The sequence below is a fragment of the Chroicocephalus ridibundus genome, chromosome 7 (assembly GCF_963924245.1).
Source record: "Chroicocephalus ridibundus chromosome 7, bChrRid1.1, whole genome shotgun sequence".
Lineage (NCBI taxonomy): Eukaryota > Metazoa > Chordata > Aves > Charadriiformes > Laridae > Chroicocephalus > Chroicocephalus ridibundus.
The window spans coordinates 25,287,252-25,309,849 of record NC_086290.1 but is presented as its reverse complement, the minus strand read 5'-3'; the positions used below and the strand labels follow the sequence as shown (position 1 = coordinate 25,309,849).

The following is a 22,598-nucleotide window of genomic DNA, read 5'->3' as shown; positions in this document are numbered from 1 at the left end:
TGTTATGTATAAATCCACAGAAGCAACTGCCCGATGCACTGCCTCTGGAAAGGACCACATCAAATAAGAAAAATCAGACAACTGCATCAATTCAAAACAAAAGTGCTGAAGAACTTACTCCGCTCATCAAATACGACACGTGTGCAGCGTGCGTTTGGAGATGCGATGTCACAGCTGTACAACCCTCCCGTTCTGTTGGCTTGTTGGGATGGAAAGGCCTTTTCCCGAGGAGCTCCAACCAGCAATCTGCAGGGAAGGAGAAATGATTTCAAGGGATCTGCAGAGGTAATATTAGAAAAGAGGAAGGCAACAGAATGGGCAAATGTTTTCACCACATTGCTAGAGGTTTGAATGGGGGAACATTTGAAGATGGATGAAAAGCTACAGCGCAGCTCTGTTCGTTAAAAAAAAAAAGGGGGGGGGAAGGAGAGGCTGTAAACCAGTAATCATTCTGCAATTATTGGACCCACAGACCAGTAAATGTATTGTTATTGCTGCAATTATTGTTGCAATTTTAACTGAGAGAGGTTGATAAAAAATCTTTTAAAAGTAGGTGTCTGGCAGCTTTGCAAAAAATATCCTTCTATCAGGGAATCAAGTAGGGCATTTTTTGCCTTACTAGAAATTGCTGGCAAGGGTGGGAAAAGTATTGCTACTAAAATGACCACAAACTGCCAAAACAGTGAACACAAGTGCTTTCAGGCTTTCTTCTAGTTTTATGCCAGTCCTGTGCTGCCGTTCGGCTGAATTTATGGGCACCTGAACATCTCCAACCTGTGAATCACGGAATGGCCAAGGTTGGAAGGGACCTTTCAGATCATCCAGTCCAACCATCAACGTAACTCTGACAAAAACCATCACTAAACCCTATCTCTAAGCACTGTGTCTGCCCAGCTTTTAAATACCTCCAGGGATGGTGCCTCAACCACTTCCCTGCTTCCAATGCTTAATAACCCTTTCAGTGTCAAAATTTTTCCTAATATCCAGTCTAAACCTCCCCTGGCATAACTCGAGGCCATTTCCTCTTGTCCTATGGCCTGTTCCTTGGGAGAAGAGACCGACCCCCACCTCCTTACAGCTTTCCCTTTCAGGGAGCTGTAGAGAGCGAGAAGGTCTCCCCTCAGCCTCCTCTCCAGGCTGAACACCCTCAGCTCCCTCAGCCACTCCTCACAAGCCTTGTGCTCCAGACCCCTCACCAGCTCCGTTGCCCTTCTCCAGACCCACTGCAGCACCTCAATGTCTTTCTTGTGGTAAGGGGCCCACCTCTTCAAGCAAAGCAAGATCCCTCCTGGCCCAAGCAAGTATTCACTGAACTATTCCAGGTTCTGTGCAAACGTGCACTCACCCTCTCCACTCCTTCAGCCAGATACTCACTCCATTTTGAAGCTGAAAATGTTCTTCTCCAACAAATCTCTCATCAAGAACAGGCCATGCCCACAAAGGACTTATCTCTCCTATTAAAAGGCTGGTCTAACAAGCCTTCCTTAGACACTGTTCTGGTAACCAAATGTGAAGGTTCTTGTTTTAAAAACTGAATAAAGCAAATTTTTTTCCTGGATCAACTGTCCCCTGTGAGTATTATCACAAAATCACCAGTAGATGTATTTAATTGCAAAATAAGGGTTTTCAGACAAAAAAATTTCTTACATTGTCAATTTTTCTTTGAAGTGTCATGTACACACTTGTGTCGAAGCACAGCTGCCTCTCAAGCTGATAAATGAAACTACAACCAACCAGTAAGCAATAGTTTGTGGAAGGAAGAAGAAACATGATGCTCAGCTGAAAAAACGAGGACGAGAGAACAGCAAGTGGATAGGTACAGCACAGCAGGATAGATGGATGGAGAACCATACTTCATGTGTTTCCTGACCCTGGTATAAAACATTTGAAAGAAGAGATCCCTGACGCTACAGTGTGAAGGAGGGCAAAGCTGGGGCTACAGCTGGATCCACAAGGTTCAAAGAGGAACTCAGACCCTCTTTAAAGGCTTCACCTTTGGAGTTTTGCTCTCGAGAGAAAAGCTTTTCTGCACACTTTATAGTGGCAGTGGGACAAAGCAAACTACTATCCCTCGGAATGCTCTTCTTACTAAAAACAAGACTCTCTTTTCTTCATGTCTAACAGTTAAGACCAGATCAGTTAACATCAATACAGAATTTTTGTTATTAAGAAAATGTTTATTCACTGTCACTAAAGAAAGGAGACACAAAATGAAACTGATGTATTATGAGAAAACACACTTTTTTAAAAACAGAAAATTACATCTGTGTTGTGAAACAGACAAGTTTTCAACACTCTTATAGAAATAAATTCTCCCAAAATCCAAAATTTGCCCTCATGAAGGTAAGCCCCTGAACGGTGAAGCCTTCAGGTAAAATATTTGCTTTTGACAGACACATATATAAAATCAGGATACACAGTGTGTGGGGGTTTTGGTTTAAAGTCTTTCCTTCTTTTCCCCCTGCATATGTCTGGCATTTTTTCAGAAACGTAGCAGTCATCACAAGAGTTTGTAATCTAAACAACCATGCTTTTAGAAAGGCCATTAATAACTTCATTTTCTAATTTTGGCAACAGTGCATTTAACTCTAATCTCTCAGAGTAATTCTTTTGCAAAGCATCTGTTTCTGAGCTATTCCTAACATAGGAATACATACATTTTCTCCTCAGTTCTGTCACCCCCAGGGAAAGACAGATGAGTTGTTGTTTGGTTTTGTTTCGTTTTTTTTTTTTAAATTAACAACTATAAATTTAAGACAGTAGAGGCACTGATTTCCTAACAAATAGAAATTTTTATTATTTCTACTTTTTCGTTCAAAGCTTGTGGGGGGTAAAAATTATGAATTTCGCTTCCAGAAATTTGATCAGAAACCTTTTGTTTCAACATTGTGAATACAACTAAAAGCTTCTGGAATTTAAATACTTAATTTGGTTTATTTCACCCATCTGCAAACTACTGACAGCAGTGAGGCTAGATCAAGAAAATTACGACCCTGTCCTTTTCTATAGGATAGCTAGGCTATATCTTCTCCCTAGTTAAATGATACCTTTTACAACACACCATGATGTGCTCACAATCTTGCTGACAATTCAGCCAGAGAGAAGACCTACTGAGGCATCAGGGAAGAAACAGCACATAGCCAACAGAAGGTACAGTGGAAAGATATGCCGCCTGACACAAGATGCCCCAAACATTCAATGGCATCTCAAACAGACAGCTGTTGAGATCAACACATGAAAAATGCGATTGTTCAGCCTTCTCTAAAAAAAAAAAAAAAAAAGGCATCAATCCAACATGATCTCAAAGGAAAGAGGCAACCTTAGGTTCTTCCCAGTGCCCATACCCCTTGTCCAAATCTTGCATAAGTTATTTTCCACTGTAAACAAAGTATTTCAAACCAGACTTATTTAAAACCCTCCAGACTTCAAAGAACTTTTGTCAGGAATCCCGTCACTAGTCTTCAAGGCTCATCAAACACAAAAATCTGGAATCCTGTTAGGCACATGGCTGCAAGTCCTTATTCACAACACAGTTAAACAGTAGCACAGACTGCGAACAGGCACTTGCAAAGGATTTGATCAATTCAGGTAGATATTATGGTAAATACTGAAAGGTATTTTTCAAGTAGCAGCCAAAGACGTATTAAAAAGTAGTGTAACTCCTCTGTGCTTCTTCACTATTTATCTGCCCCAAAGATCACAGCAGAGAAGACTAAATCTATGCTTCCAGGTTCTGCAAGACAGGTTGCTAAAGATCATGAGGATTATCAACATTATTAGGAACATAAGTAAGAAAGTCACATGCACCTAATCTTTGGCTGAATAAATCAAGCAAAACGTAAAAATCCCTTGTCAATCACATTGTGACTTGAGGTCAACAAAGCTGCTATTCACCTTGCCTACTGTTCAAGAGGTACATTTGAAAAAAATCAGAATTCTATTATAGAAGCCAAATTAGTTCACTTAAAAATAAAAGTGTGCACAAAACTAAGTTCAAACTGAAAGCAGGGAGATTTAGATTAGATATTAGGAAGAAATTCTTTACTGTGAGGGTGGTGAGACACTGGAACAGGTTGCCCAGAGAAGCCGTGGCTGCCCCATCCCTGGAGGTGTTCAAGGCCAGGCTGGACGGGGCTTTGAGCAGCCTGGTCTAGCGGGAGGTGTCCCTGCCCACGGCTGGGGGGTGGAAGTAGATGATCTTTAAGGTCCCTTCCAACCCAAACGGTTCTATGATTCTATGACACAGACTATGCAGCAGTGTGAATTTCAGCATGACTGCAGCAGTCCAAATGAATCAGCTTGTACAGTGAGCCGTACTACGTGCTCAGCAAAGTCCTTCCAGACTGAGGACACATTCCGGTCATTATTGTATGGCTACTTATTCAGCTGTGTTTCAATAAAAGAATTTTAATCAAGTTTGAGCTCATTATGCCAAGAAGGGGTTCGGTTTTTCTGCAGCTATGCATGTTTCATTTCAGCTTTCTCAGTGGCAACCAAAACCACCTTTCTGCAAAAGGAAAGAGGTAAGAGGAGGTGCTCTCCTAGCTGTCGCTATCTCCTTATACTGGCAGATGAAACCCTGAGATAAAAACAAAGAACTTCCTCTGCAAACGATGACTGACAAAAATAAGTTCTTCATTTCTCTCCACCCACAGTATGATTCATTTTATTCACTGGGACTTCACCCTGAAGGTGTACGACGGCCACAGTCACTACTTTCAATTCAGGTCTGAATGTCCAAAGTCAGGCTCCAGAATCTGTATTTAGATACCAAAATAACACCCTGTCTGTCAAGACTGCAGAGTCAAAAGATGCAAACCCCATAGACTCGGAGATGCGGATGTTTTACTGATTTTCTATCCCCTGGCAAGTTTGCCTTATTGCTATGCAGAGAACCGAAGCTCAGCCATACAGTGTATACTGAACATAAAAAGGGCTGAGCATCAGCTCCTGTTGAAGCCTTAGCTTTTTATGATTTTAGATATGATTACGTAGTATCCAATGCTTACCATACGAGCTAAAATTCGGACACAAAAAAATTTACTATTCATGTAAATTACAGATTTAGATGCTTCACAGTACTTCAATCCCGATTTTCCCTATTCATCTTGCTTAAATACATACTATAAACTGATTAGGGTTTCCCTGGGCCAATCAGACTGCACAGGTGTTAAATGAATTTCTATCAATAGTTCATTATGTTACATTTCTATTGATTAAAAGAAGTGCCTGTCATGTGAAAATGTTGGAAAAAGAACAGAATTCTCTCACATCCTGGCACAAAGTTACAATGCACTTTAGCTCCAGTCCTACCCCCTAATTAAAACATGTGCGTTCCAATTTCAAACTAAAATTCTAATTTCAAACCAAATAAATCAGGCCTGTTGCTCTATTGGTTAGAATTAGATTAATTATTGCTTTCTCTTAATCACTTCTTGGAGATACGTGATAATGACTGAAGTCCCGCTGCCAATTATGGGCATCTGCTGGCTTCCAGGGACAGATTTACTCCCTTACAACCCCGGATTCATGGCCAAACTTGAGATAATCCCACAGGATTAGAGCTCATGGATTGGCATGTAATGCCAGTTTAACTAATTGACCTCACCAAGATGCGATTTTGGCTCAGGTGGATGATGCCTGCATTGCATGGACACCAGTGACCCCAGCTGTACCTGCGTGTGTGAGGGATAGCCACAATGTCCAACGGGGATGGGCACAAGCCCCCCCTCTCAGAAAGGTACCAAGACATTCTGACTTGATCTAGAGCTGAACCGCGCTTTTGGCTAACTGCGTGATGAAAAGATACTTTATAAACCTACACATTTCAAAGAAGCGAAAGAAGGTGGGAACTCGCTGCCCCAGTCAGGCAGGCAGGCAGGGACCAGGTCTCCATTTGTCAACTGCTGTTGACCAGTACTCAGCAAGAACAGTCGGGTGAACATCAAGAAGAAAGGCTGTAACTTAATTTAATCAAAAGTAGCCCATCAGAGTTATTAAAATCAAAAGCAAAATACACCAGAAGTAACTGCATTTTAACAGGTATTACAGAGTATATTACATTATATATATTATATTACAGAGCAGTGTTAGTGTAAGATTTTAAAACCCTCCCTGCTTTCATCACTAATTTTTGGAGAAGCTTATCAGGAGGCTGTGGCTCCTTCTCGACTAACAAAAACAACAGTGGGAACTGGAACAGGTTGCCCAGGGAAGCTGTGGCTGCCCCATCCCTGGAGGTGTTCAAGGCCAGGCTGGATGGGGCTTTGAGCAGCCTGGTCTAGTGGGAGGTGTCCTTGCCCATGGCAGGGGGTTGGAACTAGGTGATCTTTAAGTTCCCTTCCAACCCAAACCATTCTGTGATTCTATGAACTGGGAGTGGTTTCTGCTCACACCTATCTGAACTCCCTCCAATATTCCTCATGAAACTACCTTGGTCCCTTCCAAAAGGAAAGCTGCAGTTAAGATGAGAAAACCATATCAAAGGAAATCCAGAAAACCTCTGAGCTCCTGGAAGCATTCCCTCACTCCGCAGTGAAATTCTTTTCCTCACTTACAGCCTGGAACTATCTAAGGACAACATACAATTTTCACAACACACTTCAGAGAAGAAAAACTGTCAGCGATTCACTACAGTTCTATTTTGGAATAAACATTTACTCAAAAGAAATCAAGTCAAAGGAGGGAGAACATCTTTAACATTTTTGAAAGCAAATCCTGTTCATCAAAGTAAGTGGCTTCCATTGAATAAATTATGTTTTGATTTTAATAAATATAAAAAATAACACAGTCTGCACTGAGCTCGGATACTCTATCTCCCAAAGGTTTTTTCATTCCTTAAATTCTTTCCTTTTCCATGGTATCTTCTACCCCAAACAAGGCATCACATCTTTGCCATCCTTTCTTTAAAAGTAACAGCAACACATCAGTAGTGCCAGCTCTGAGCTTTAACAGACTGGAGTAGGAATCTCTGGAAGTATTTCCTGGGTAACAAACCAACAGCCATTTCCACATACAGGCGGAATAGAATAGTCAGTGGTGTAAGTAATTTCCAATTTTGCAACCTTCATTGAGCACAAATGTCCAATTTAAGGTTGCTGTTCTCAGGTAACAATGCTGCCACCGTAGACTTTGCACTTCATTGTGTTTTCAGAAAGACTCTATACACACAAGGGGGGGCCAAATTTGGAAAGCAACGAAGCTAAATGCTGTGAAACTTCTTCCACCCCTGACTAGACAGACTCCTGCATCCCTTTCCTCTCACAATCCCAGTGCTTGCTTGCAAAGAGTTTCACCGGATTGAACAAAATGAAGAAATTAGAGTAACTACCACTAACTCGTATTTAGATTAAATTTTACTACCCAATCACCACTCACAGTCACGAGCTGTGTATCAAATGTTTAAAATCTCCAGGCAGAGACCCCTGATGTCAATGTGAGGAGCTCTCAACCTAGAGCCCTCCATTAGAGGTGTATTTTCAGTCCTCTGCACTGGTTTGGTCTCAACAGCTTTTAAACTTGATGAAAGGGGAGGATGGGAACATCTTAATCCCCACAATATTTCAACATAACTAAAGTCGACCAATAGGACAGACACTGTGTTTGAATACTAGTCGCACCTTCTTGGCTTTGTGCCTGGATTTGGCTTCTAGCAACAGAAACAAGTCACAGGACAGGAGCACCACAGACTAATTAGCAGAGAGATATCACCCTTCCATACACTCAGGCTGCTAATGGGAACTGGAGCTGAACTATGGGACTGGGCTTCTCCAAAAAATAAAAACCCTCTCCCGACAAAATGCAGCCAGTAACTATGTCAGCAGGGAACTTGTTCAAGACACTTTTTACAGAGGTACCCATCACTGCCAGCCTGTTATTAATAGCTATTTTAAGTGACTGATGATTCTTCTAATCTTCAACTCCACAGTTACATTTTCCAACTACCAATGCAAAGCCATGGCCAAGTACACCATTAATCTCTGCTGCCCGGAGGCTTGGCACTTGAAGGACTGCCATTTTCGTTTAATTCATTCAGCCTTTTTTAGGAAGCAGATTATCATAGAGGCTGGGAAAAGAAGCCAAAAGCGGCATAAGGGCTAGGGCAACCTACTACAAAGTAAAACTGGAACTACAAAGACACCTGTTGTTCTGAAAAGGCCACTTATTACTGACTTTCTGAAAGTCATACGGAAAAATCAACCCTTTCCCCTCACAGTCCAGAGCCCAGCCTGTATGGATTTGAAATAGTTTTTGCAGATCTCATTTTCACTGGTAGAAAGCATTTTTCCTACAAGAAACAGTACAGCCTGCTCCAAAGCCCTGTTTCAAAATACAGTTTTTCCATTTCAGACACCACCCTCTGGCTTTAACCAGGAGATACCCCACTTTTTCATATTGTCAAATAGCAAGTGAAGCCTGTATAATACTTACAGTTTTAATGTCTCCCTTACAAGCTATACATTCCTTCAGATCTAAAAGAAGGAACAACTCCCATGCCAGGAACAGACCTGAGCATGAAGTGATACTGTAAAACATGTTTTATAATTAATCTATGACAAACTTACGGAAGAAATCATCTTAAAGGGATTTTCACTCATATTTTCTAACGCGGCAGTGCCTGTTACTGCATGAAATCCTCTTAGAGCAACATGGGGTTTAACTCAAGAAGTGATAAGCATGCCTTTTGAAGAAACAAACTCGGGAGCCAATGCCCTAGCGCTCCCAGCAGTCTGCATTAGGCTCACTGAAACCCCTCGTCCCACCACAGTCCAGCCACCCAGCGCTTCTCCACTACGGGCAGCGATGGTGGGTTAAGGCACCAGCCCCAATGGCAGCAGGACAAGCCAAGCAAGGGCAGCTGCAATAAATCTGGGGTGACCCAGCAGTCCCCAGCTACCCAGGAGCACAGAAAGAGTGAGTTGTCAGTCCCTGCCGCCCCCACACTACAGGGCCCTGGCCCAGCTCCTGCGGCAAAACTGGCTACCAGATACAGCGGCGAGTTAGTGCTGTGGTCAGTGTTTTGTGGACATGCTCGCTCTACAGGCATTACTGTCTCCTGCACCTGCAATGCGGACCGTTCATGCCATAGGAAACCTCTGAATTCAGATTTAAACTTCTTTGTATTTGCAGGGCTTGTCTTTGCATCCCCCCAACACACGCCCACCTCCATTTGAACATCATGAAAAATTAAAGGAGAATCACATCATCTATTAGTTACATGTTTTAGAAAACAAACATGCAAGTAATCAAAATATGGAAACAGTTGTTCAGACTTTTTTCCTCCTCAAAAAAAAAAAAAAAAAAAAGCAATCTGAAAGTGCAGTGCTCCCAGTCAGTATTTGAAGGCAGTACTTGTTACAAGAGGCAACAACCATAACAGGCACATACTGTTCATCAACATGCCAAAAGCCGTTTAAAAAAAAAAAAAATGCAGGAGTTTTAATACAGAGCAGAACAAATATTTGGGTTGAAATGTCATTCCTCTATTTCCTTCACTGAATGAAGTACATCGGTTTCATTTATGACCGTAATTAAACCATTAAAAGGCATGAAAGAAGTACAGTAAGAGGGACGGACATTTCACACAAGACTCAATGGCCAATATCATAGAATCATAGAATCTTCATGGTTGGAAAGGACCTTTGAGATCATCGAGTCCAACCGAACAACCTACAATCTCAGCCACTAGAGCATGCCCTGAAGTGCCAAATCTAGATGTTCCTTAAATACCTCTAGGGATGGTGACTCAACCACCTCCCTGGGCAGGCTGTTCCAGTGCCTGACCACTCTTTCAGTAAAGTAATTCTTCCTAATACCTAATCTAAACCTTTCCTGCCGCAACTTCAGACCATTTCCTCTGGTCCTGTCGTTATTTACTTGGGAGAAGAGGCCAACACCCACCTCTCTACAACCTCCTTTCTGGTAGTTGTAGAGGGCAATGAGGTCTCCCCTCAGCCTCCTCTTCTCCAAGCTAAACATCCCCAGCTCCTTCAGCCTCCCCTCATATGACTTGGTCCCCAGACCCCTCACCAGCCTGGTAGCTCTCCTCTGGACACGCTCCAGCACTTCAATGTCCCTCTTGTACAGAGGGGCCCAGAACTGAACACAGCACTCGAGGTGAGGCCTCACCAGTGCCGAGTACAGAGGCACCATCACTTCCCTACCCCTGCTGGCCACGCTGTTCCTGATACAAGCCAGAATACTGTTGGCCTTCTTGGCCAACTGATATAACATGCTACAGCTACTGCTCCCACAGCCACACAGTATTTGAAAAGCGATTGCTCCCCAAGCAAACCCAAGCCATGGCTCCTTCACCCCACGTATCCAATTTAAGTGACAACTCCTGCTCCTTCTTTTTCAGACTTAGCACCTTCCCCCTCTAAATTGTAGGGGGGAAAAGCAAGACAGGTAGAAACGTCTTGCACTAGCCCCAGGATCATTGCATTCAGCTAAAGCATCCCACCCAGTGCCCCCGTGGGAAGACCAACACGGACTCCCTGTGCCCTCCCAGCTGCCAGCACCTGCCCACGGCACCAGCAAGAGGAACCCTCCGGGAGCGGGCTAAAGAGCTCCGCGTGTGCACAAACAGCATGTGCCTTCCCGACACATAATCCCTAATAAATGTTCCAGAGAACCAGTACACAGCCAGACAGTAAATACGCACTTCAACAGCCCAAAGTCACTTGCACACTAAAGTACAGATTTCATATTATTTTTTCAGCCTAAAAACTGTCCTAGCCCTCAGTTAAATGCATATAGCAGGATCCACAGTTTGAGTAAGGCTTTTCTTCAAGCCATGAACTTAATCACAAAAGCACATGTGTCACTGGGTACATCTTCTGACACACAGTCCCCCCACTCCTTCAAATTAACTGAAAACAAAGGCATTCAAATCTCTTGGAAGAGCATCACTCCAATAAGGAGTGGAGTAGGAGATTCACAGGTGAACCAAGTCGTACAAATGCCCATGCAGTTGGGGCACTTAAGGAGCCTTTTTTTTTGTGTTCCATGCAGATACTGAAACGCTGATCAAAGAGATCAACAGAAATAAATCATATTTTCACAAGAAACTTCTCCATATACACATTCATGGAAGAAGAAGTGATTGTATTTTACCATGAGCAGGAATGTACAAACTCTAAGAATTTCAACCAGCTTTCAAAACCTAAGAACAAGATTTTTCTGTTTGCAAAATAACTTGGATTTGAGACTATGCCAAGAAACCCACTGCATTCTCTTCCGCTACATACTGCTCCCCCTCCACATGTACACACGCTTAATTTTTACACGCCTCCCCTCACACATACTTATTTTCCATCTTTCACCACTCCCCACATTCTCACTTGAGCAGAACCTGGAACGAATTATTTGTTTTCAAGTATTTTTAACACCCTACATTCCTGTAGGCTGAAAGTCATGCAAGCAGTATTGCAGCTAGTACTAGGACTGGATCTGACCTGACAACAACAAAAGTATTATTCCAGTATACGCAGGAATAACGGCTTGGCTGAGAAGAAAGAAACCTACTCTTCAGCAACATTCTGGGGCCACAATTCATAATTATCAAACATTTCTCTAGCAGAAAAATAAGTTGAGCGGATGAAAAGTTTACAGGGACTTGCATAATTATGCCATATTTGTAGTAGCAGCTGCAAGAGTTGGCTATATAAGAAAAAAATATAGCAAATTTATTTTAGCATCTTTGGCCAAGAAAATAATGTGATTTTTCACTTAAAGTTTGTTTCACACTAAACAAACATGGATAATTGATCTGCTAGACATGGCTAAAGTCTAAGAGCCAGCAGATCTAACCACTACACAGCTTCCGCAGCACCAATGACAAAGGGCATGGCTAACCAATCTCTGTAATTCCCTTAAAAGAGTGATGTGAAAAAAAGCTATGAGAAAACAAGGACACAACGATAACGTGCTTGCTATCAGCAACAGCTGGTTGCCACTTTTGAGCACTTCCAGGATAAACATGAATTTCCCTCAGACCTTTGACCTGCGCATGTGCTGCTGAGCAAACAACCTCGGGCACTCATTACAGGGTGAGTCGCTCTCAGCATGTCTGCAATCTTGTTTGGGTTTGTTTTTTTAAAGATAGATTTTATAGACCTGCTTTTGAGGAGGGTAACGATGCCAGCTGAAACAGGCAGAAGCTAAGCTCATTTAGCTCCATTTAAAAAATTGCCTGTCATCTTCACTATAAAAGAAACACCACTCAGTGTAAGAAAGTCTGCCATTCCTATGGGCACTATCCATCAGCAAACTCAACAATGCTGATCATTCCTATTTGCTGTTCCTTGTTTCTTAAAAGCTCTCCGAACTCCTCAAAAGCAGAAAACAAATGGAAAGAAAACAGCTGAAAAGTAACGTAGAAGCTCACTAGCTGACAGTGGAATCCAGCACAGGACCCATACATGTTACCCTGGAGGACCCAAGGGCATTTTTATGCGGTGGATGGCATCTGGATCGGGAGCATCCCATGAACCCCTCTTGCTTCTGTTCTTGATCCTGCAGACCTTCTCCCTTCCAAACACAGTCAAAACATCCTCACATACATGAGTACAACTGCTTAACGGAAATCAAAATTAGGAAATTACATATTTTTAGATGCAGTTCTGTAAGAGGAAACAAGAAAAAAAGCCAACACTCCAACAGCGCCAAAACCAGTCAGTTCGTACTAGCAAACGCTCAAAAAAAAAAAAAAAAAATCACAATGCAAGAACCAGTACTTTTTGCTTTTTACTATCATTTTGATACAAAAATCTAATCTCAGGTACTTCACAGCAGAATACATCTGTCCTGCTCTTTAAACTAAACCAACATAACTGCAATTCTCTTTTCCAAAGCAGTAGTTATAGAATTCTCAAGATAGTCTTAGAAAATGTGATGCTCACGATACCTTAAACCCAGGGGAAGTGCATTTTACCAAGAATATGATACACTGTATGCTAAAGTTGTGAAAGGAGCTTTATTAACTATGGTTTGGTTCATTTTCAATATACTGAGTAATTCCCTTAAAAATGGAAGACTTTTTTTTTCCACATTCACATTTGCTTTTCTAGCCTAAATACTTCTGCCACTACTTCCAAAGCAGCAAGTTGCTTATATATATCTATATCTCAATCAACAATATCCAATGCTAATAAATGAATTAGTCAATGTTTTCCAGACCATTTTGTATACTTCCTTCTTCAAATATTCCTGTGCCGTATCTACCCTTGCTAAATACCACTATGAGGTGTTAATTTTCCAGCTAATGTTTCACAGTACAGACCACCATCTGCTCATTCAATAACATGGATTTTTGCTAACTTGTTTTTAAATAGCCATTTGCCTGATAGCCTAATCTCAGTCTTGTCCTTTCCGCAGAATGCATCCCCAAAACGTGGCATTTTTACAGTTATGGCTAGCATGATTCATCCAGAACCAGGCTGGTTCTGAAACATTTAAACAACAGCTGCTTTTAAACAGCAGTTGTTCTGAAATGAATGAGGTATCTCCTATCAAAACGTACCAGATTGCATTCCTTACAAAACTGACAGTTGCTCTGGCACACACGGAAAGGCATTTGGGTAGAGTTTAACAGAGGAGAAAAGAATGGCCCGTGCTGACTAGTGAACAATTTACTGCCACAACATACCAGGCAACCCAATATACTCATTTGGGAAATGTTCTGGTTTATTTTGTGGAGGATCCAGACAGCAACAAATTAGATCAGTAAACCATTGCTCTCTGCTTGCTGTCCTTCAAGAAAAAACATTTATGAGAAGCCAATCTACCTATCCTGCTTCTGCATAAGTTTTTCTTTGTTATTTACAAATTAACATTAGCAGCATTAGTAACGTGTGCTACACAGAAAATTGCACTCATCTTAGCAAGCACTGTAACAGTGAGTTTGTGCTCCTCTTCATTCCTATTTTACAGTTAAAGAAATAATATCACTATAAATTACGTTGAGAATTTTGGATGAAAGATCCTACACAACCGCAGAATATGTATTAAAGGGCAGTCATTAGTACAGAGACTTCTCAAAAACTTAAATAAAAATTGTTTAATTAAATGAAAACACTTAATTTGACAGTCATACTACAAAGATTTACATTTGCCTTGTACAATTACAGACTGGATCCATCAAATAGTCCAGGAGCAGATTGATGGGGTTAGCCAGTATTTCTGAAGAAGATACAACACAGATTATTTATTATTTCCTGCCACAGTGCAAGACATTTTTCTACTAGATCATAACACAAAAAAAGGATGAATTAGGACTCTCTACACAGGTGGATGCGTACAGAGTCCTAATTCAGTAGACAATGCAGTGCCTAAAACTCCACATCTGGATGAAGACAGACCATACCTGATGGCACGGTTGCCTTATGGTTTATTCTTTAAGTATATGGAATCATAGAACCGTCTACGTTGGAAAGGACCTTTAAGATCATTGAGTTCAAACACTAACCTAACACTGCGACGAACACTACTAAACTGTGTCCCTCAGCACTAGGTCTTTTAAATACCTCCAGGGATGGGGATTCCAACACTCCTCCAAGCAGCCTGTTCCAATGTTTGGTAACTCTTTGGGTGAAGAAATTTCCCTGATCTTCATCCTAAAACCTCCCCTGGCACAACTTGAGGCCATTTCCTCTTGTGCTATCACTATGTCAGCTCAAAGAGTCTTCTTTACCACCAAGGCAGCCAGCACAGGAGTGAAATTGATACAGAAATTGTAGCACATCTTCTGATAATAATTCTGACACAGCTGCACCTCTGTGCCCAATGTTACCAGTACATCTCACCTCTCTGCGCACACCTGTTTGAAAGCTCTTTGCTGCTCTCAAGACCTCAGAAAATTTGGGAAATGAAAACAGAAACCAAAGGAAAACTATGTCCTCGAATAAAAATCATGAAGATCCTAAATTTTAAGATTTGGCTCGCAGATAATGTAACGATACGGTGCTCCCTTTAATGTCCCTGGTGCAGAAGGACTCCTGGCAGATCCGTCCCTGATCTTACTGTTTTGGAACACATTTTAGCCCATCCAACTTACAACTACAGTTCTCAAAACGAACTCTATGTCAGACTAAGAGGGTATTGAATGACTTTTCCCCCCAGAGTATTTAGAGCAAACACTGTTAAGGACTACAACTCCTTTCCACAACGGAATACTTCACAGACAGTTTCATTGAGGGCTTTATGTCAGATACGCACACAGACACGTCTGCTTTGCCCATCTGTGTGTGTCCACATCAGCTTAGTTTGAAAAGCAAGAGAATAGCTGCTGGTCTTTCCAACTGCGAGCCCTCCCCCCAGCGCTTTTCTGCCCAGCCTTCGGGCATCATTAAGCAGAGTTGCCAGGACCCACAGCGCCTGCTCAAGAACACAACTTGTCAAGGAGAATGCTTTTCCATTGTCCTTAACTCCTATTTTGTGCAGTTCTTTAGTAAAGTGAATGAAAACTAAAGAGAAAAGCCTTTCGCCTCCTTCCTGAGATCAAGGTCTGTCCTTGCCTGCATTGTGTTATTTTGTTCCAGTTACACGATTTTAACCTTGCTAGTTTTAAAGGATGCAAGATTAAGTTTTGGATTTGTTTCTGAGACGTGTCTAACACTTTGGCCGCAACAAAGCTCACTGTGCTAGCATATGCTGTGTTCATCAGGGTTGATTTATATCCTGATGTTATTTAATAAGAACTACCTGGTATAAATTAGGTATAAATCAAAAGGTATAAATCCCTTTATAGAAAGGGATGAGTACAGCAGACTTGGACCAGAGGAACTTAAAGCATTTTTGGTTAATTGAGCCATCACTTACATTTTAATGCTCTTGGAATGGCTTGGCAGGTCCGTGCTTTACACAGAGTAACAGCTTACAGAACACCCTTCTCTTTCCAAACACACAGCCTGAAGAGAGAGGAATCTGTGCCTCCACAAATTTCCATTCACATCTATCGAGACATTTAAAAATAAGAAAGCATAAGCCAAAACGCTTCTAAACCCATCATCACCTCTACTCTGTAACGCTCTAGAAACCCCTCCAAAAACATGGTACCTCTTACATTAGAAACTGATTCATCAACCAGGCTCATAGATAAAAACAAAAAGCTATGAAACCAAGGAGCTGTATCAGGTACAAGCACCTTCCTGTAAGAACATAACAATTTTATGAGTTGTAATTGAAGCTGATAGCCTAGGCTGTTTCTCAAAGCTGGAGTCTGCACATAAGGCCATTTACCACCACTGCTGACAAAAGGCATACGCTAACAGTCCTTACTCATGGAAGGCTCCCACCATCACACCCATGAATTTTGTTAATTCTTAAAAAGAACTAACAGCGTAAGAAAATACAACACATCTACCACAGGGTTACTTAAGATTCTTATGCACTTACAGGTGACCATAGAAAAAACATTATCTGAAAAGCATATGACATCTTGAAAAACAAGTTTCTCAAGGGGATGGAGGACTGGGATAAGAGTTTTTTCACTTACTGTGAGGGAAGGCTAGCTTTACACTATGAACGTCTGTCACACCAGTTAACACTGCAGTGAAGTTGAACCTGTGAACTCACACAGGGAACGGCAGAGGACTGCACCGCAGCGTCTTTCCTGACACGGCCTTTTTGGAGCCAGCCAGACTAAACTGTCCTGGTAGAAGCACATTTTTGCTGTAGGACCTGTGACTTCACTAGTGCCTTGCAGGGTCTGCTCTTCTTCCACACTGACAGAAGTGGTTACACTAGTGCAACTTCCTAGTGTCTATCAGCTCAATGCGCCGTTTCATCCTTCTTGCTTTAGTAGAGTTCTGCTGGAACTCTATTCTTTCCTGTTCCTTTGAGGAAAACAACAAAAGAAAAAAACAATAAAAATGCTGACTTCTTTTCCACCTGCAAGAATGGGAGTCAGATAGTGACAATTATATGATAAGAGTTTCCAATCTTTTGTATACTGACCCGTAAACCTGTCAGCTGTGTCTCTACCACAGATAACCCACAGCACAACTCAAACTTAGCACTGGGAAAAAGCTTGCCTTCTGCAGTTTGACTCCACCTATAGCAATTCTATATTCTTCCCCCTTATGCAATGTAAATTTATCTTCTCATTTCTTTCACCCATGGTATTAGTATGATGGATCTTCCTTTTAAAAATCTTTCCTTTCCTTTACCAGTACAGGGAAGCTCTTAAACTACTCCTCCCTCCTCCTTCCCGACTTCATTTGATCCTGACCTTTGCCACAGAACATCTCTCTCAAACATAGACAAACTCCTCTACTATCACAAATTAAGAAAGTAATCAAGATGCTAAGCAGGTTATCCAAGAATAGCCTGCATAGACAAAACCAGAGACACACTCAAGAAGAAGGGGAAAAAAAAAGAAAAAAAAAAACACACTAAATGCAATGAGACAGTAAGGACACAGTCTTTAAAAAAAAAGGAAAATTAATAACAAATCCTTTTTTTTTAATTGATAGAAGCACCAAAGACCAGCAATATTAAGACATTTAAATCCTGAAGATGTAAATATGCACTGTTATTAATTCAGTCCACCTGAAGCTTGAATTACACTACACCACCTCTGCAGGCAGAAATTGTCATTTTCCACTGCAGGCCAACATAATCCACCTCTTTTGTTGCTGGAATAATTGTCTAGGAGCACAAGCCTTCAGTCAGCTGGCTGAATGCCACTGAGGATGTGCTGCAGCAGCACAGCAATGTCAGCAGCCCTGCTGACCTCAGACAGCTTCGTTATGTACTGATATAACAGCTCACAGTAGAGAGATGCTGGATCAGCAAAACCTGTCACAAGGAAAAATTTCAGTAAGATACTGCAATTTTTAGGATTTCGTGGCTACTAATGGTCAGTGCAGTCTTGACATAAAGTGCCCATCCACAGCTTTCAACCACACAGCTTTTTAGCTGATGAGATCTTGAATGTTGATCACTACAATCTCATCCTTTTTTTGCCTTAAACAATAACAAAAAGCCTACCTGAACTCAGCTCCATATTTCGACTGAAAATAATATCAGAATTGCTTGCAAGTAAAGTTACACACAAACTTAGGTAGTCTTGGGGATTGTGTTCTAATCCAAGAGATTTGCTTAAATCATTGTGAACTACAACCAAAAAGGGCTGGAACAGACCTGCTGGACATCTTACATGGAGTATGTATACACACATATCATTTATATCTTTTTTTATATATATATATAAAATTACACATATGTGACTACACTCACTATATGTATAGTGAGTAGCTAGTAATAATATCTTTATTACAGTAGTAACATATTTATACTATATAGTAGCTAATACATATATACAGCAAGCATAGTCCCCCATTACAGATGCTACATACACTCGCATTCTCCATCACAGGATTACTTAAACTTTAACCACATTACTCCCATAGCTACGCTGTCCCCGAGCCTCAGACCCCTCCAAGTAACAAACTTTCTTCCAGCCTGCAGATGAAACGCACTGCTGTTGTGCCACCACCACCCCTTTGCAAAACCAGAACTCCCTCATTTTCATCATATTGACAGATTAAAAACAGAACAATCTTACACAAGGCAGCAAGCCCAGCCCTCTTAGAGCTCCATTAGCCTTTTCTGCTACCTGTTTCACTGTGCTTGATAATGAACCAGAACTGTACACAGAAACCCAGGCAGGCTGCATAACTAATACTAAGTACTACTAATACTAAGTACCTCCAATGTTAATGCTCCCCTGATGCACATTAAGGCTGCCTTCGGCTGTCTTTCACACCCACGTGCCATTAGCAGTCCACTTGCAGTCACTGTGAATTAATAAAGTTTTTCTCCTCTCCAACTGACAAACTTCCCAACTTTTCTCACACAAAGATATTCACAAGAAAACCGAAATCCTGTTACTAGTCCGCAGCCTTATACTCAGTACCGTTTACAAAAAAAGTCAAAGCAGTTGAACAGTTGTCTACCCATACGGTTGGGAGTTAAGTAATTCCTCGTTAGCAAACATGGCATTAGTAGCTAGCACTAACAAATTAAAAGATTGCCTTTCAAAGCTAATGTGCAATCCACAGTATCCTGTGACTAAGAAAGAAATGATCAAAAGCAAACACCATGTTTAATCAAAGGCTATTTCAGCTGTACCTTTATTCGTCACACTTCCTAGACATTCTCCACCCTCATCTTTACAGAGGATTTTCATAATGCTTAACACTGAACTATCCGGTGTGAGGAAGAGGGAACCATTTCACTTAAGAACTGCTTAAGTGAGGCAAGAGAAAAATTACACATCATTTAGTTTTACCACGCCTTGCTCCAAGCCACAGACTAAAACAGCCCTTGAACAGAATTCATGTATTTCACCTTCTCTCATTTGCTTATTTTTCCAAGGATTGACTGAACTTGCACATGTCTGTTACAACCCATTTCTAATTTTGTAAAACTGGAGGGGCAGGGGGGTGCTCAGGTTGGCAGGCTTTTTTTGGAATGGGGGTCCCTGCCAGATGAGAACCGAATTGTCACTTTTAATTAAGTTTCAATGATGAAGTAGGGTTTGTGTATTTTTGGCAACTACTTAACAGTGTTCACACTCAAACTGTAACTGAGCTTTGAAGTTCGCATCCATTCAAGAAGAAGAGGCAAAACAAACATTTCTATCTGACTAAGAGATAGCTGCACATAAAACCACTTTTGCAGTAGAGATAAGACCCAGACCAAAATGCAGTTGGGAACGCAGAGGCATTGCACCCCAGAGAACAACTACTAAAATTCCTGCTGTTACAGATAGTGGGCAGAATACAGGCATTAGACATACTTGTTTGTCATTAGGAGACCCCAGTATGACCTCCATTCCCACTACTTCCCACCTTCACCCAGTCTCTGGACAGCAGACACCGTTTGTTCCACCTGTAGAGTCAAGCTATTTAGAAACTGCACATGGTTTGGTATCGTCTGGTATTAATTCAACGGTGCTCATTTTTAGCTGATAATGAATACGCAGCCTAACACAGGAGGCTTCACTTCAAGTTTCCCCACCAAAACTCCCATCTATTTCACGAGACACAAAGCGAGCTAAGCACACCTCTGGCCCTACGAAAGACAGTTACAGTTTGGCACGTTTCATGTCTTGTTCTGTTACAGCCACACACTACTTCTCTTACAGATGGGAAAACGATGCTCAAAGTGACTGTAGCATGCCTGTGTGATGTAAAATGTTTCATTCCAAGCGTACTACCCAGCAGCAAGCCAGGGTAGCATTCAAATTCTTCACGCTAAAGCTCACAAATAGATTTTTAAAAGCACCAAGATGTCTCATACTCAGAAGTGCACATCAGCATAAAATGCAGTTTCTCTAGCCTGGTTTTGTCTCTGTTGGAGACTCTAGCTTCTCATGAAAGCCTGGATTCAGAAAGCCATGTCAAGGCAGATAGCATCTGGCTCTGCTCTGTCCCCAGTTTTGGATTGCCTGAGGAAGCACTTACTATACATACAATACAGAACTTTCATGCTAATAATCTCCGAGGCATTTCAGCCAAATATTACAGACTAGCTTGAATACTGTGACCCCTCTTGTGTTTCTACCGACTTTTCAGTAATAGGCTTTCTGTCTCTGCATATTCTGACATGCTCATTACACATGTATTGACAATACAACAGAAAACTAACAAGCTTCAGGCACTGCTTTCTCGGTAGAACTGAAATGAGACGAATGCGAGAGTAATTCTGTCAAAAATTAAGATAAAGGCCTCTGAAAAGTAGCTCACAGATTTGTATTTCATTCTTCAGGATATCACGGGTCATTTTGTCTACCAGATGGAAGACAGAATGTGGCTATTAGTGATTTATACTCCTTTACATGCTGTAATTTTTATGAAATCACACAGAACACAAGTGCGAGCAAAATGGGCCGACAGTACTTTTAAGTAAATTTACCAGCTAACTTTACAAAGGGTATGATTTCCTTTCAGCCTCCTTCTCCCATTAACTCTACATGGATCACGGGCTTGTCCTCCCTTGAATTAAAACCAAATATTTGCGGAAGGGACACTCATTTAATAAGAATACCTTATACAAGACACACTCCATCTAGCACTACTGGATCGGGTGGGGTCAGGCACTGCTTGGACGCGGTCGCGAAGATTCCGAGGATGCACAAAGGAGCCTTACTTGGCTTCCTGAATTTCCCCAAAGTAAGTTCCCAGCTTCCACCCACACGCCACCAACATCGATTTATTCTTCCCGACTTCCCTGTACCGCCTCCCACCTGCGCTCCCGAGCAGGCTCCGTCTTCAACAGCCTTACCCGAGGCTACGCAGAGGGAGAACAAACCCCGAGAGCCCGGACCGCCACCCGCAGCCCCGGGGCACCGGCGGAGCACCTCGGCGCTGTCCCAGGAGCCCGCCCCGGGCCGCCGCCTCCGCCCGGGCCCCGCCGCCTGCTGGGGGACACCGCTGAGGCGGCCGCGGCGGGGGAGCTTCCCGGAGAGGTGGGGGGGGCTATTGCTCGCTTCCCCCTTCCTCCCCCCGGTTCCCCGCAGGCCACCGGGGAGGGCGGGGTGGCACCTCGCCCCCCGGCCCGTCCCGGCCGCACACTGCCTCGGGGAGGCCTGCGGCTCCGCAGCACCCCGCGGGCCGCGGCAGGTGCCGCCCCGGCCATCCCAGCCCCCTCACACAGCTCCCCCCCCTTCTCCCCCCCCGCCCCCCGCACGCCCACCGCCCGGCCCGGTGCCGTTCCGCTCCCCCAACGGGTGGTGGCTGGCGGCCCCGGGAAGTTTCCCGGCAGTGGAAGGGATAGGGGTCCCCGCGGCCGGTACCCGGCAGGGGACCAGGAGGGGCGCGGGGAGCACTTACAGCCGTTTCTCCTGCGGCTGCAGCTGACGGTGCATGGCCAGGGAGAAGCCGAAGAGGCTGCCCGGCTCCCCGCGCCGGCTGATCACGTTGTCCGTGTCCAGGTTGAAGGCGCCGGCCAGCCCCGGCAGGAGGAACAGGTAGAAGAGGAGCGCGGCCGCCATCTGCCCTTGCCGGCCACAGTGAACCTGCTGCTGCCGCCGCCGCTCCCCGCGCTGAGGGCGCCCGTTGTGCCCCGCCGGCTCCGCGCTCGCTGACGGAGCCCGCCCCGCCCCGCCCCGCCCGCCCGGCCCCCGAGCGGCGGCTGCCGCCGAGCAGCCCCGCGCCCCGCCGCGGGGAGGGCCCAAGAGTCCCCGGGGCCCGCGTGCCTTCCCCCCAGGAAGGGCGGCCGAGGGCGCCGCGCCGCCTCCCGCGGCCCGCAGAGGGGACACCGCCTTCTGCGCCCTCCACCCCGGGTGTCAGGTCCCGGGGGGCGGGACAGGGCCGCACGTGAGGGCCGGGGGGGAAAGGGATGGCCCCCCGACGGAGCACGGTCGGAGCCGGCACCGGTGTTGGGTACTGGCCATGTGCAGAACACCTTGGCGAGTATCTCCCAGGGTGAGGGGGAGCTATGGCCAGAGACCCCAGTACACAGGTGCTTCTCATACTCAGTGTGTATTCCCCAAACAACATGTCCCTGAGAAAAAGAAAAATTAAAGTAAATAAATAAATAAATCAGTGCATACATATCTCTTTTCCAGGCTCAAAAGGACACAGAGTCAA

General features: G+C 43.4%; 1 protein-coding gene across 3 annotated transcripts in view; it reads right to left on the bottom strand.

Moving 5' to 3' along the window:
* Positions 1-22,097, bottom strand: part of ITGA6 (integrin subunit alpha 6) — a 47,879-nt gene extending 25,782 nt beyond the window's left edge. For all 3 annotated transcript variants that reach the window (XM_063340750.1, XM_063340748.1, XM_063340749.1), the window contains exons 1-2: positions 21,840-22,097; positions 119-246 (exon numbers count right to left, since the gene is read on the bottom strand). In XM_063340750.1, coding sequence (XP_063196820.1) covers positions 119-246; positions 21,840-22,000 — 289 coding nt within the window. In that variant the 5' untranslated portion in view covers positions 22,001-22,097. The remainder of the gene's footprint in view (positions 1-118; positions 247-21,839) is intronic.
* Between the last annotated feature and the right edge of the window lie 501 nt (positions 22,098-22,598).